The sequence below is a fragment of the Engraulis encrasicolus genome, chromosome 7 (assembly GCF_034702125.1).
Source record: "Engraulis encrasicolus isolate BLACKSEA-1 chromosome 7, IST_EnEncr_1.0, whole genome shotgun sequence".
NCBI lineage: Eukaryota > Metazoa > Chordata > Actinopteri > Clupeiformes > Engraulidae > Engraulis > Engraulis encrasicolus.
The window spans coordinates 28223278-28239253 of NC_085863.1; the positions used below are offsets into that span (position 1 = coordinate 28223278).

Below are 15976 nucleotides of genomic sequence, written 5' to 3' on the forward strand. Positions count from 1 at the left end.
GTGTCCCCCACTGTTTCTATCACGTGTAAGTGTGTGTGTGTGTGCGTGTGCAATTTGTGTGACGTCACACCTCCCTCCCAGTATCCCCCACTTTTCCCATCATGTGTGTGTGTGTGTGTGTGTCGTCACGCCAACCTCTCCGCACCCCCCATTTTCCCATCACAGATTGTGTGGAAGACAGTGTGTGTGTGTGTGTGTATTTAGTGTGTGTGTTTGTGTGCAAGTGCAAGTGCGTGTGTGCATGCAATGTATGTGTGTGTGTGTTCACAATCGTGTTTGTTTAGACTGCGATGCCAGAGCAGAGCAGGGAGGATTGAGTGCCTCACTCAGGAAGGAAGGCATCTCTGGCACAGTGCACCACCTCAGTTTGCTCATTCATTCATTTTAAGACACTGACGTAGGTGTGTGTGTGTGTGTGTGTGATGGTGAGTGGGTTGGAGGATGTGGTGGAGGGGTCGGGATGGGGTAGACTGCAGGAGGGGGGTATGGGGTGGCAAAAAGGACAAAAAGGAAGCTGACAGGAAGAAGAGAGACAGAGAGAGAGAGGATGAAAAACTACGATGAGAGACATGGGAAAGAGATGAATCACTTTAGTGAGGATATAGTATGTATGAATTTATTGTAAATAAATATATAATAAGTAAATATAATAAGTATATAGTAAGTATATAATATATACATGCAAATACGTACACATGCAACCACAGGTTTAGTACGTACACAACGACGGGCAAAATGGCAGAGCAGCGAGGACAGAGTAGAACACAAGAAAGGACAGACAAGGAGAAAGAAAAGGTAAATCAATGTGAATATGTAAAAATTACATTCATATGTCAATATTGTGGCTCTACAGAACAACAATATGAGTAGACATACAGGTAGATGGATGGAAAGAATAGCGGTAGTATAGTAGAATAGTATATAGTATATAGAATAGTAGCCCATTGATAATTGTGTAAAATGCAGAGGGAGGAAAAAGAAGTGTGAAGGTAGTGAGTGAGGAAACTACAATCTCTATCTATCTCTTCTTCCTCTGCCTTCCTGCTGTTTCTGCCTCTCCTCTCTACCTCTCCCTTTAAATCCATCTCTAACAATGATGTTTTTCCCCCCATTTCTTAAGCACTTTGAGTTGCATGCCTTGTATGATACAGTGCTATACAAATACAATTATTATTATTATTTACATATGTCAGTATGGTAGACACACAGATGAATAGAATAGCAAACAGCAGCCCATTGACAAAAAAAGTACCCCATTGAAAAAAGAGCAAGATGCAGAGGATGACACGGAAGAAGAGAAGAGAGAGAGAAAAAAGAAAATACAGGGTGTAGAGAAGGAGAGATGTGTCAGTAGTGAGTTACCTACCGGTGCCCATACCCCCCTTCCCCTCCCTCCCCCCACCTGAGTGTCTGAGTGTGACTCACCAGGCTGCATCAACACCATCCAGTCCAATCCCATCCCTAGCACAGCCCACAATCAATATGCAGGAACTAAGCCTGGAAGGTTAAGGGGGGACTGTGTGTGTGTGTGTGTGTGTGTGTGTGTGCGCGTGTGTGTGTAACCTTCCTCACCTACGCATAAAAAATACATTGTTTGCTCTCTCCGTTTCTCTTCTCTCACTGACTTGCAACTTGAGCATGCGCAAAACCTCCCATGACAACTGTAATGCCTCAGAAATTGGACATCCTGAATTAATAAGCTTAACTACTAGCGTCTTCCAGGGCTGCTAGGTCTAGTATCTAATGTAGGACTATTATTATTAAGCTATTTTTGGTGTTTTTGTGTGAGTGTGTGTGTGAGCTCTATCTCACGGGAACCCCGCACAATTGTTTAGTTGTGATATTGTGCGATATCAATACATTTTATTGACTGATTAATATGCAAATGGTAAACCTGCGCTGAGTCTGAACATACTGTATTGGGCTTACTGGTAGAGTAGGGGCCTCGGGCATGTTTAGGCACGATCATTTAATTTCATTCGAGTCTTTACGGAATTGTGAAAAATGCTGAGCTGCTCCATCAGTGGTTGTACATTAAAATATTAGATGCTCATTGGGTAACAATGGGTGACAAGACACAAAGATGTGGCATTAAACAAACCCCATCCAATGAGCGTGGAGCCTGGTGACACACTGACTAAATAAATGTTTTGATAGGCCGTAAAATGATTTTCATCAGTTAAGTTTTAGGCTGCATCATTCCATGGTGGACCGGTGATGATAAATACACAGATGAAACTGGTGAAATGCTGCGCTCCCATTGGCTGTAGTGGAAGAGGAAGTGGAGGCATGACTCATCCACACACACACACACACACGCACGCACGCACACACACACACACACACGCACACACACACACACACACACACACACACACACACACACACACGCTGAACACCAGACATAACCTATTGTCACTCTGCAGCTAACAAACTGGTCCAACCTGCTATGGAGTTTTCTAATTCATTGAGAGGGAGAGGTAAAAAAAAAGTATGAGCTCAGACACATGCGTATGTAGACACACACACACACACACACACACACACACACACACACACACACACACACACACACACAAAAGACAGATGGATACCGAGTAAATGAATATGGCAAGCAATAGTGCTACCTGGTGGCTGTCTGTCAAATAGCAGTGTCTTTGGTTACGTAGTAGATGAGCAAAGAATTGTTTGCAGGTCTACAAATTAATTGAGCCATAATGGACACATATACATAAAAGGAAAATAGATAGCGGCCAAATGGCTTATGCTGTTTTTCTGAGGAATTGTCTGTCTGAAATCAAGTATGTACCGTATGTGTGCGAGACATAGTCCAGTAGCATGTCTATCTATTCAAATGTTTCCATCACCCTCATTACGCAAACTTAATTAAAATTTTACGCATTACAGTTTCCGTATATATTCAATGTAATTTTATGCGTGAGAACGGCATGAAAATTTGTTCCAAAACAGGCTGTTTATATTCACCACTGGCCAGAATCGCATCAGTCCTGCAACAGAAGGTGTTTAGCAGTGGGCATATAAAGAGCACTGACTGTAAATGGTGCAACAACAAAAAAAGAGCAAATTTGTTTTCAGGTATCAAAATCCTGAAATCTCAGACACCTGCAGCAACTTTGCAATGGTGCCCTAGAGATTTACTTTTTTTGACGGTTTGAACGGTTTGAACATCTATCGGGTCACATCCAGCCCCCGGGCCTTATGTTTGTCACCACTGGTCTAGGCTGCAGGTGGCCATCTGGCATAACGGGCAGGGCATCACTCGTGGGCCCCTTTTTTCAGAAATGTGATTTAAAAAAAAAAAAAAAAAAAAATTCTGAAAACAGGGGCCTATGATGGTGCCCACTGGTGAGTCAGTTCTGCGCCGCTAATTATGAGGGGCCCCCTTTCAGTCAAAGGTGCCCATGCCCTATTTCTTCCCCAGTCCAGCCCTGCTAGGCTGTAAACACGGGTGAGGGAGCGAAGACTCCTTGAACCTTTTTAATGTAGGACGACGAGGCACAGTTCTCGTCAATGTGTTTAATCAAGAGTTGGTTTATTTATATCAACCCACATCGAACTAAAAAACATCATGATATGGACTACCAAAACAAAAAGCTTTGACATAGCATGTACAACTCAGCACTGGCATAAACCTACTATGTAATAATCCACAACTGGTAAAAAGCTTTCAGTCTTGTTGCCTGATTTTTATGTTGGCTTTCTCTCTCACGCTCAGTTCAGATCATAGATTTACTGTTACCGCCTGGGAACAGTAATCAATGGCAAACAACAGGTGAGAGGGAAAAAGAGAGTATAATTCATGGAGCGATATAGAAGATAGCCCAGACATGTCTGAACCGCATACTTGGCAAAGGTATACTTTCACACATCATTTAACTTGTGCTCATCTAACACAGGGCATGATTTTGTCACGGTCATAGTAACTTCACTGCAGGAAACAGCTTCGGGTTACAAAGGAGAGAGAGAGAGAGAGAGAGAGAGAGAGAGAGAGAGAGAGAGAGAGAGCGAGAGAGAGAGCGAGAGCGAGAGAGAGAGAGAGGCAAAGGGATAGAAAGAGAGAAACAACAGTAAAACTATTATTATTACAAATGTGTCACATGTTGCCCCCCATACCAATAAGCTACTCACTGTGAACCTATCCCCATGTATAAAGTGAACCACAAATGCAGGAGAGAAGGGGGCAAAAAATAAACAAATACTGCCCTCTAGTGACTATTAGGGGCAAGAAAAGTGCATGCCAGGACTAAAACAGATCATACATAAGGCAATATTTTCATTTCATACACAATTTTGTTTTCTTCTTGTTGTTGTTTTACCTCACAAACCTGATAACAAATAGCACTTGATGTCAACTAATGATTGAATGGGTTTACAGAGTTGTCAGCATTCACTGGTTTACATCTAGAAACATAGAAAGAGGATCATCATAGTCATCATCATCATCATCATCATCATCATAATGTTATTCTCATGGAAACAAGGTTCTGCAGAGAACATCTCCGTCCAGGCAGGGATGGAGTTCTATGGGCAGAGTACAGAGTGGAATTTGATTTGTTTGTTTTTTTTTTTTGCCCTCATCAGGTTTATCTTCTTTTTTTCTTACAGAAATCCAGAGCTGTTTGCAAGATGTTTCTTAATCACATGAGTCTCACTGATGGCTGCTGGGAGGTGTGTCTACGATGCCAACCTGCAGCTGAAAAAGAATGGAAATCACGACTGAGATTAGAAGATAAGATAAAATAAGATAAAATAGAAATATTAATTCTGGATTCTCATTGACTAAGACTTCCACTGTCATCAAACAAATGCAGATTGAAGAAAACAAAACGAGTTGATCTAGCCACATGTTAGCCTTTTTCACCCTGACGCCACACAAGTTCAGATTTTGAAGTGAGGCAGGGAAAAAAAATGACTATTTGCATAAAAAGCATGCTATGTTGTGTAAGTTCACGTCTATGCCACTATGGTATAGTGGTACGGGGTGTAAGTTTATGTCTTATTGTCGGATGATACTTGTCCTGCTTCAAATACATTGAATGAAAGGTATCTGACGTGAAGTGAAGAAGTCTAATTGTCAAAAACTGTGAAACATGACAAAATGTTTACCATTAATAGATAAAGAGAACTCTGGTGCGGGGGATTGGGGAGAAGGTGTCGGCCATCTTGCGGATCTTGGCGTAGTTGATGAATCCTCTGAGGAACAGCAGGAACCCTGCGGAGAACAATTTATTTGTTTATTTGCGGTCGTTTTACCAACAACAACAGATTTAGCACTTCATGGTTGCTGAAAAAATTACTAGTTTTAGAAGAGTAGTTCTCAAGATGTTTTTCCAGCTATATTGCCAGACCAAAACCCTCGCTTGGTTTGGACCTAAACAACTTCCAACTGTTTAAAATCTGGTTTCCATCATCTTGAAAGGGAAAATGTAATGAGCTCAATTTAATTTACATCTATTTTTAAACATCCATTCAAAAAAAGGGACAATAACTTTTCCCCCTAAAACCTACAAAGGCAAGTTCTCTGTATTAGTTGAAAGTGACAACAACAACTGTTTGCCAAAAGCAACCAGAAATCTGTTATAATTAACTTTCATCGTGCTTGTTTCTACTTGTCCGTAGAGTAATTATGTTTATATGGACTATTTCCCCCCCCTGATCGGAATATACCTATTAAGTGAGTTTGGGAAGAGTGTTTTCGTTTGCAAGAACTACATAGTGATGGTTTAAGCTGTACTTACCAAGAACCAGGAAGACCCACCAGAGCCAGTACTGGCCATCAAAGTAGCCTGGGAAATAGGTGGAGAACTGAAAAGAGAACAGAAATGGCGATTAAATGGGGAAGGAAGAGCAAGGGAAGAAAAGAGGAAGCATAGGAGAGGACAAAAGGACACAAAGAGAGAAAGACAGATACAGAGAGGGAGGGAGGGAGGGAAAGAGGGAGAACAGATAGAGAGATAAAGACCTTTTATCTATCTGCGAATGACAATTCATCATTGTTGTCAGCAGGTCATATGACCGCAGCATGACACATGGTTGTCCTTGGTACATGTGTTACATGCTGTCTACTTCACTTCTCTCAGGAAATCTTTATGCACACTGTGCAGCTCTCTGCTTTGTCAACTCACCACTGATGCACTGTCAGGTGCTGTGGTCTAGCCAGGAAGTCCCTGCATCTGCACTTACTTGCGTTTCGTCTAATAATAGCTGGGGCTACTTTTAACAAAAATTGTTAGCTTTGACTAGGCAACAAATAGGGGTAGGCTACAAGTTGAAAGCCTCTTTTAATACCAAGAGAAGAAAAAGCTTTTATTTATTGAATACGGTTTTAGACCAGGCTGGTCACTATTAGGGGGCAGGCTATACATTGTGGAATTGTGTTACTTTACACACAGGCCCCTGAATAGTTAGGCAATCTTCTCCTTTAATGGATGAGTAAGACCATTTGCTGGCTAGACCAATTGTTCATTCACTTGCGTCATAGCTTTCCCCTCGAGGTTTGGTTGGAGCAATATTGATTCTGTTATTTATAGCGCTGTAATGATATTGTATCGAACTGAGAAATTGTGATACGCAGAGTCACAATACTGTATCATGATGCAAGAAGGCAGCATTGTGATATGCCCTTTCAAAGTTCTGTTAGTCTTTGGTCCAGAGAACAATCACATGGTATGATGTGATGGTGCTTCAAAGCTTCAAATCAAAAATGAAACATTTTTTAGTAGCCTCTTGTAACCTATTCTACCAATAAACGATCATCAAAAAGGTACATTTAAAAAATCGTGGGGTATATTGAACCGTAGGTCAAAAATCGTGATACCAACCGAATCGTGACTTGAGTATATCGATACAGCCCTATTTATTTATTACTTTTAACAGTATATGACTTTAAAAAACTAGGACGAGGCAGCATTGAGTAGGCAGTGCAATGGCCTTGGGTCTCAAACCCCCATTTTACAACAATTAGCTGCTCAAACACAGTGTGTAGACACTGCCTGAAGTGTGTAGCCTTGCCAAAGTATGAGACGGAGGAGGATAAGGTCCTGTCCCATTACTACCCATTCCACTCATTTTTTGCCTTATGTAACGGAGGCCAACTAGCAGAGTGTGGCGTGGAGCGTTAGTAAACATCCCTCCCGAAGCCTCATACAGTACCGGTAACGCTGGGCTATCAGATTGGTCCTTTAGTCCAGCGGTATCGTGCTGTGACTCCCATTGACGGAGTGGCGAGTTCGCGGCCCCACGGAGGATGAACTGTGTGTAATACTTCAGGTTACACTTACAGCACTTCACCTCTGTATGTGCATACAGTATGAAAGCGTAGTAGTGTGTCTGAATACTTCCCAGAGTAAGGGGAAGTGCTTAAAATCCCTTGACGACCACTACCAACAGAGTGGAAGATGAGACGAAATGAAGTGCGAGTGGGGAGAAATGGGACGCAGCCTTAAGCTATACATACTTATTCACCGTACACGATAGGTATCCGTGTCAAAATATATGTCGCCTTCCTTACCCTGACGATGAGAATCCATTTGATGAGCGAGAGGCCGAAGCCCGAGATGGCGCCGTAGCGACCGGCTGCCGAGGTGGTGAGGCAGAAGGAGAGGAAGAATCCGATCCAGTTGAACAGGAACGCCACTGGAGGGAGGAGAAGAGGACTTCAGTCATATCAAGTGGAACATTTATGCACATCCTAGGATAAGGTGCCGTTTACAACTTTAAAAACACATGAATTTCAAAACAAACCTACTTTAGAATGATATTAAGTGGGAATACAATTTACTGTGACATCGTGTACAAAAAGATGTGCCTCCGAGTGTGTAATGATACATATTCTAAAATGTCTATAAGAGAGTACACTACCCTGTAAAAAACAGTACAGTATGCAACTTTTTATTCTCTCTCTGACACACAAACACACACACACGCACACGCACGCGCACGCGCACGCAAATACCGGTGATGCATGTGTGCCCATACACAAAGACGACACACATAAAGCCAATGAATACACTTACTGAAGAAGGTTAGCATAAAGATGCCGTCGTTTCCTATCCGTAACTGGTCGGCATCGTCAAAATCATCCCTGGTCACAAAGTCCTCATCCTGTCAACCCACGAAACAAGAGGACAGTAAAAGGTTAAAGAAGGGCAAGGAAACATGGATACCAACAAAAACACCGAACGTCTGCAAAATGTTTGTCAAGAGATACAATTTAGGATGAACTACAAGATTACACTAATGTAACAAAATACAATGTTGCCTAAATGTTTCAGCAAGAACATGGCGTGATGAAGACAATAAAACAGTTCACAAAACATTCTGCGCCTCCAGCAATGTCATTGACTTGGTATATCTCGTTATGCATGTTTTAAAGAAAACAAGAAGACAATGCATTTAATCTGACACACCGGAATACTTTGTTCTGATACATATTCTGTACATTCACTTGCATCTCACAAATGTGTTTCTACAATGTAATGCAGTTTCTGCAGATGTAGTGGTCCCACAATGATGAGGTCACTAACATCCATCCCAAACAGATACCGTACCTCCAGAGCACTGCGCGTTACATCATCAAAAGTGGTCAGCCGCTCCCGGCTCTGAGCGTAAGCAGTATGTGGCAAAGAAACAAAACAGAATAAAACACAGAGCTGGCAAGAGGCAGAGAGAAGAAAGATAATGTGTGTGTGTGTCTGGTGTGTGTGCGTGTGTCCATATTTCACCTTACCAGAGTGAAAGAATGCATGAAGACATGAGCTACAGTAAAAGAGGGTTCTGAATGACAAGCTGGGGAGGAGTGGGACTGGCAGGTGCAATGCACATTGAATGCTTTGGATGAATGGCAGACAAACACACCTGTATTTTCTGATTCAAAACTGCATTTGACATTTGGACTGTATGTTTATGTGTATACACATTATTCACAGTGTATTCATAGTGCCACTTTGTGATATTTAGGATGTTATATGCACAAACATTCGCTGTCCAGCTTGTCATTCAAATTGCTCTCAGAAATTAGAGAGTACATTCTGATGAGATGCTAGCCTATGGTGTATGTTGAAAAGGGACTGTGGGAAGGTATGCATCAGACTCTACACAGAATAATAAATGCAGAGCCCATACAAGCATGCATGCAAACACTGACAAATAAGCAAAGACAATTGAGAAAGGAACTCAGCAGAACAAAGTTTTAATGAAACAACCATTAGACCAGTGTCTCTCAACAAGGGTGCCGCGGGCCCCCCTCAGGGGTGCCGTGGAAATGTGGCAGACTCCAGTGCTCCACTCACTTGACTGACGTTTTCGAGTGAGAAGTCTGCACACTTAAAATCCTTTAAAAAAAAAAAAAAAAGGCAGAACTACTTTCAAACATTGTCTTCTTCAAATTCTCTATAAAGAAGAAGCCAATGGTCGAAATTTTGTTCTTCCATGGACTACATATAAAAAGTAAATAAATTAAATGGGAAATAAATTTAAGTGTGATTTTAAGTGTGCAGACTCACTCGAAAAACAGTGCTCACTGTAAAACTTCAGCCAGCCTCAGTCTTGCACCTTTACCTGGGATGTGCCCAATCTCCACCCTCCCCACTCACCCTGGCTATTTCTCAAAGGGAAGTGTCAAAGCCCTGCTAGGACGAGTAATGGACAGTTTTTACAGATGTCACCAAGGAGGAGTACCCAATAACTTAATCTACGTGTAATTACTAATTGGATACTCCGTGGTGAAATACTTAGTGTAATTACTAATTGGATACTCCGTGGTGAAATCTGCAAAAAAATGGGCATTACTCGTCCTAGTAAGGCTGGGACACTTCACTTGGAGAAATACCCCCCGGGCACGGTGGCATCTGTCTTGATCCTCTCGGACTCGTGATAGAAGGGCAGTGATATATGACACTAGCTGATTTAAGCAGGCCTGCAAATGTACATGCATGGAGAGGTGGCGTGTCAGATTGACTGACTAGAAACATGCAATTACTATTGTAACGGCCCTCTAATTGCATGCACTCTCCACTGACCGCACATTTTACAATACTGCCTCCAGTTCCTGTGTGTGTGTGTGTGTGTGTGTGTGTGTGCGTGTGCGTTTTACCCTCCACTCACCCTGTCTGCCACCAAGGGGACGGTGGCTTCAGCCTTGAGCCTCTCAGCCTCATCATAGGAGGGCAGTGTGGTGGCCACGTTGTAGGAAGGAGGCTTGGGGAATGGTCCATCTTCTTTGTAGTCATAGAAGGCTGCAGAGAGATCACAGAGAGTTTTTCTTAAAAATACACAGGTCAATTACTTTTTTTGGGGGGTTCAGACATCAGCCAATGCCCATAAATCAATTACCGGTAGTAATTGGCAATTCATGTACTGCAATGAATATACTTCTTACATAATCCACTACAAACAAACTAAAAACTACTAAAAAGCTACAACAAAAATGTCATTGACCCAAACACACATACGGATACTTGATACCTCAGCATAAAAGGAAATAATATTAACTTGGAACCTGCAGTGTCAAGTGGCTTGTGCTCCTCTCGCTACCTCAGGCTGTGCATCAGTGGAACACATACACATTCTATGGACTTCTTTCGCTCTGCATGCCGCTAGTTATGACGTGTTTACAAAGCTTTAAACCCAATTAATTTGACCACAGAGGCTGGGCCATTCATTCCGGTTACAGGAAGTGAAAGTCCAACACCATTTTATTTGTTCTCGTCAAATCAATTGTCAAACTTATCCCTAGGTAAGCTACATGAGCTGACCAGTGAAACCACCAGTGTAGGGTAAATGGGGGCAGAAGGAAGGAAACGGCTTTTGCTCTCTCAATCTGGTTTGACCCATTTTATCCTGATGCTGCGTATATATTGTCTGATCTTTGGTGCCTGGAGCGACATATATACGCTGCATTCAGGCTCTTTTTGAGTTTTTAAATTAAAAATGTGGGTATGTGAGAGCTGAATGAACACATCCTAATGCAAGATTGGGGTCCTAGCTTTTAAATACAACTTATTTCATGTTTTTATGTGCTTCGGAGGCTGAAATATTTCGGTTTTAATAGGCAGAGGGCTTAGGCATTCAGCAGCCGTTTTTTGCAGGTGCCTTAGGGTTAAATGGGTTAATGAGCCTCTACTTGACTTTTACATTGCTTTTCAGCTAATAACAGCACATTTACTTGACCAGCAATAAGTAATCCGTTTTGGATATCTACTGTGGCACCGCACCATCTAAACATGGAGGAACGACACGATTTACTTTCACAGTCCAACCGAGTACCACAACAGGGATGTGGAGATCAATTAATCATCTTCATTTGTATTACCTGATACGTAAACGGATGTAGTAGGCGTTGCTGTGTTTGCCATTAGACCCGACTGCTAGATAACACCAGTGTTGCCAGATTGGGCGGGTGCCCGCCCAATTGGGCTACTTGGGATGAGTGTCTGCGGGTAAAAATGGAAAAATTGGCCATTTGGCAGTTTTTTCAGCCGTTTTGGGCCCATAGAAGTCAATGTAATTTGTTGAATTTGGGCGGAATTTAGCGCATTTTGGCGTTTTTTTGTGAACCTTTTGGGCGGGATTTGATCAGACACATCTGGCAACACTGGATAACACTAGTCCTACACGTGCACAGACTACAAAGGACGAGAACTGGAACACCCCGTGAGGTCAAAGGGCACTTTTCAGCCAATCACTGGAGGTGTGCGTTTCTCGCCAGGGTTGTTGCTAACTAAGTTAGCTACTTACTTGGTTGCAATGCAATTTCCCATTGGCAACCTACTAAGTTGCTAAATGGATAGCAATGAAGCTTTCAAGACACAGGGTCCAGGTCAGAATTGAAGACATGTGTAGAGAAAGCGGAAGTGCGTTCAAAGGCTGATGGCAATAAGGCTTGCATTTGGAGCTAAGAAATGTAAAGTGTCCACAGGCGAGGCTGAAAAACATGGAGTAGAGTAGACAAAGGAAATGAAGGAATGCTTGGGGCTTTAGCCCCCTGTCAATGGCTTCTTCCCATTATCCTAATTTCCGCCCTACCTTGTGCTTGTGGCCTCGTGATGATGTCGCAAGACGTCATTGATGACAGACGTTTAATTGAATATCTCGCAAAAGTGCAATTCAAAAGTTATTGTGGCAAGGCTGACAGCGGGGAAACTTTATTGTGTTCTACGCGAAGACGGGACATCAGCGAAGCGTGAGGCCACAAGCACAGGTGGAGGATGGGAGTTTGGATAATGGAATGTACCCAACATCCCCAGTTGGAGGTTAGCGTGCCAGACTCACCTGCGCTGTCCGCAGCTATACTGCTGTATGGGGGCGGAGCATCAGGGGCAGGCTGTGGGGCATCCTCCGGCTCTTCCTCATTGGGCAGCTGAGGAACCAATCAGATTAAGGCAGCAGAGTCAACAAACACATAGTGCTTCATAAAGTTTGGATATTTCATCCTCCCCTGTCATGAGCCTAAGGGAAGTATAGTCCTTGAATGTGGATGCAGCGCTGATGCATAGGTCAGAAACAGTAATGGGTTAATGCCTCTGCTTCCATATATGCTCTCTGTTGAGTGCTTCAGCATAAATAATATAGCAGGGCGAACGTACACACACAAGTACACACACATAAATACACCACCATGCTATTCGCTAGAACAATGTTCACGAAGTTGTGTGAAATTGAAAGATGACTGCTCATCAAGCTGTGCTTTGTTTTGAGTACTCAGTAGAATATTACATTACACTACATTATGCTTTGCTGATGCTTTTATCCAAAGCAATTTATAGTTATTATCTTTCAGGGTTTTAGTTACAGTTCCTGGAGCCATATTGGGTTTGGTACCTTGCTTAAGGACACTTCTGCCATGGATTGAGGTGAAGGGAGAGGTCAGGTGGGATTCGAACCAACAACCCCCGGATAGAAAGATCAACTCCTAAACCACAGCTGCCCTAACAGCTTGTGGTGACTGGCTGGCTGTATGGATGTCAGTCCCTCCCTACTGGCCCTGCCTGACAATCACCGACACTAAGCTCTAATTTGCTGTCCACTTAACATGACAACAAATCAGCTGATTGATTTGTAGTTACAATGAAGTGTGGAAATAACCACTAAAAAAGCAGCTCCCATTGAGAAATACAAGGTGGTGTAACACGTCATACTGGAGAGTGTGACGCACTGCAGCAGCATGCTGCCTTAAAGATCGCCTCTCAACGTAATTTAATTAATATTGCCGTGTTCCCAATTGTTATTGAATGTGTTACGCGTTGGTCCTGTTTTAAAAAACGTTCTGGTTGCTTTGTTTCAAGACGTTTTTGCAAGCTGGCAAGGTGGCTTGTGGAGAAACGAGAGAGTGTTCCGTGTTTCTCGTGGAAATGCGTCTCTGATTGGCTCACTCCTCCTGCTCTCAAAGAAACGCGTCTCTGATTGGCTCAGTCCTCCAGCCCTTGGAGAGAATGTAATGGGAAACAGAGTCGCCACTTCCCCGGGTGGTACTGCACTATTGGGGCGCCAACGGAGGCGTACAGGCTCATTTCAGGGCTGTGCTCTTTCGACAGCGACCCCTAGGCGAGCTGTAGGCACGGAGCAACCGGAGTGAGCAGGCTTTATGTATGAGGCTTTGTGCTGTGTGTGTACCTGAGAGTAGCAACCAGCTGATAGCTAAGCTAAGCTATGTTTCGGACCACCAGACGTTGCTTGTTTTGAAAACAAGCAGAAAAAAATTACTCGACATGTTTTTAGATAAATGGGTCGATATAAACCTTTGTGGGCAACGCCTTCTTTCGACGTGACGAAACACAGAAAGGCTTTCGTGATTCGCTCGTTTCTCTGCATTATTTATGTAAATTGGGAAACACCGGGAAACACAGCCAGGAGAGTTGACGCACCGCTATGAGAGCCTTGCAAGTGAGTTTAACTTGGGGTGACCGTCCGATCTTCGAAAGGAGTGAGTAAAACTGAGTTTTATCGGAAGTTGGCCTTTAAGTTAGAATGTTCCACTTGCAGTTCATAACTGCACAGTGTACACAGTTCCAGGTTTTACCACAACTACATACAGATTTCAATGAATGACTACCAAGCACAAAAAATCAAGGCCAATGCTAGTATGGATGTACAGAACAAACAGAGCTTCACCCCATGTAGAAAAGTAAAACCACTTACTGGACTCTAACACACAAAACCGCAATTACCAAACATCGGAGATGCTTTTCACGAGTAGTTAATTAAAAGAACAGTCTCAGCCAATATATTTCCTGACACTTTGCCTCACCAAGTTGTAAACCACACAACCTCTGGCAAAACTTGAAATGTCCATCAGAAATGTCAGTACCCATGTGCAATCCTTATGTGATGCTTATGTTAAGAATAATAAGACACAATTGCTTACAAATCCTATTTTAAGAATTCAGTGCAGCTGTTCAGCTTTTATTGCTTGTGTGACAATCACAACAGTGGGCCTAGTTCTGCAAGTTTAATCCAACTTAATGCTCAACTAAAACCCATTCCTGTTGACAGCCGAAAATTCCCAGTTCACACCAGGACAAATTTAACAGGTCAAGAGTGACCCTGGATCAACTCCATTTGGCACTAAACCAAAAGAAAATACTGTTGACATCAATCGATTGTGTAATGACAAGACATGATTAGTGTTAGCTATTTCACCCACATAGGTCTGTGATTTCACCTTCGTTGCACATCAAGCAGCGTACCATAGTCGTGAACAATTTCCTGTTGGGTTGGGTGAGATTGGAGTTTGGTTTTTCAATCATAAAGAACAGTCATAATAAATGCTTCTGCAACGCTGTCAAACAAATGAACATCTGTCGATAACTAACACCTAAACGAGCTAGCTAACTCGTTCGTATTTGTACTAGTAGAAGTATAACGCTCAGTTTGTTGGCTGATAGGCTACGACACATTTACAATGACCCTTTAAATTTTACGTAGTTTCTAGGGTTTACAGAAATGTGCCTGGATATGCGAGATGTTCACACGTTCAATTAATAGCTTGAATATGACACACACAATGCCATGATTCCCAACTTCCAAAATAAGGTGAAATGTCCACTTGCAGCCACGCTAGCTTAGCTTGCCTATCTCCAGCTGTAGTCTGTGCTGGCTAGTACGTTAGCTATATGCTAGCACATAGCAATGTTTTTACTCCAGGTGAAATGTCAACACAGCTTTTAGTGTCGGTATTAGCACGATTCTCAGGAGAAATATCTACAGCACATGGTACTTTATATTAAAGGTTGTGATTAGGAGACTTGGCAAACAATGCAAGTTATATCATGCCGTTCAAAACAATGAGGCCTCACGTCAAACATTAGCAATAAGAAACATGAGCAATGAGATATAAGCCCTCACGAGTAGACGAATGAACCTTTTATTTTTTTAACAAAATGTGCACGTCGCTTTACCTGCTGGTATCTTCCGCTTGACTCTGCCATCGTCAGATATGTTGGTAACTCGCCAGAATTCCCCCTGTGCGGCGATTTTCTTTGCCAAATAAATCTTACATGAAGTATGTGAGGGACGACTACAGGCTCACGTCCCACTGACTGATCCTCCTACGCATTTGCTACCGACATCAACTGACGCATACGACTGGGCCTAGCGTAGCGTGAAAACAATCACCCCCTACAGGTGAAACTTTGAAACTACAGAAAAATAAATCTACCAAGGCCTCTGACATCCTGGCTGACTGGCTCGCTGAACATATTGATACTTTTGTCTTTCAAATGCATTGCACCTACCTAATTCTTTAGTGGTCTTATACTTTGCTTATTTTGTAAGTGCATAACAACTAGCCTACATAAGAACCACAGAGCTGTTTAAGGGTTACATGTTAATGACAGGTCAGCAGGGATGGGCAATGTGATAGAGGGCCAGCATTTTTCATCGCCACAATCGGAGGGCCACATGACCATGCACATGAGAAGCTGCAAAATAAGAGTGATCAATTTTCCTATATTTATAT

General features: G+C 42.6%; 1 protein-coding gene across 1 annotated transcript; it reads right to left on the minus strand.

Annotated features, from left to right (window-relative positions):
- Positions 1–3522: 3522 nt before the first annotated feature.
- LOC134452686 (NEDD4 family-interacting protein 1-like) lies at positions 3523–15632 on the minus strand. Its single transcript, XM_063203192.1, has 8 exons — positions 15417–15632; positions 12292–12379; positions 10126–10256; positions 8037–8124; positions 7532–7656; positions 5760–5826; positions 5128–5233; positions 3523–4714 (listed from the first exon to the last, which is right to left on the minus strand). The coding sequence occupies exons 1-7, from the start codon at positions 15444–15446 to the stop codon at positions 5130–5132; spliced, it is 633 nt and encodes a 210-aa protein (XP_063059262.1). The 5' UTR covers positions 15447–15632; the 3' UTR covers positions 3523–4714; positions 5128–5129.
- Positions 15633–15976: the final 344 nt, after the last annotated feature.

Excerpts from the sequence above, each read along its gene's own strand:
- LOC134452686 (XM_063203192.1), bottom strand. The coding sequence starts at position 15,446 with ATGGCAGAGTCAAGCGGAAGATACCAGCAG. Across the intron at positions 12,380-15,416 it reads CAAGCGGAAGATACCAGCAG|CTGCCCAATGAGGAAGAGCC; the intron begins GTAAAGCGACGT and ends TTGGTTCCTCAG. Across the intron at positions 10,257-12,291 it reads TATAGCTGCGGACAGCGCAG|CCTTCTATGACTACAAAGAA; the intron begins GTGAGTCTGGCA and ends ATCTCTCTGCAG.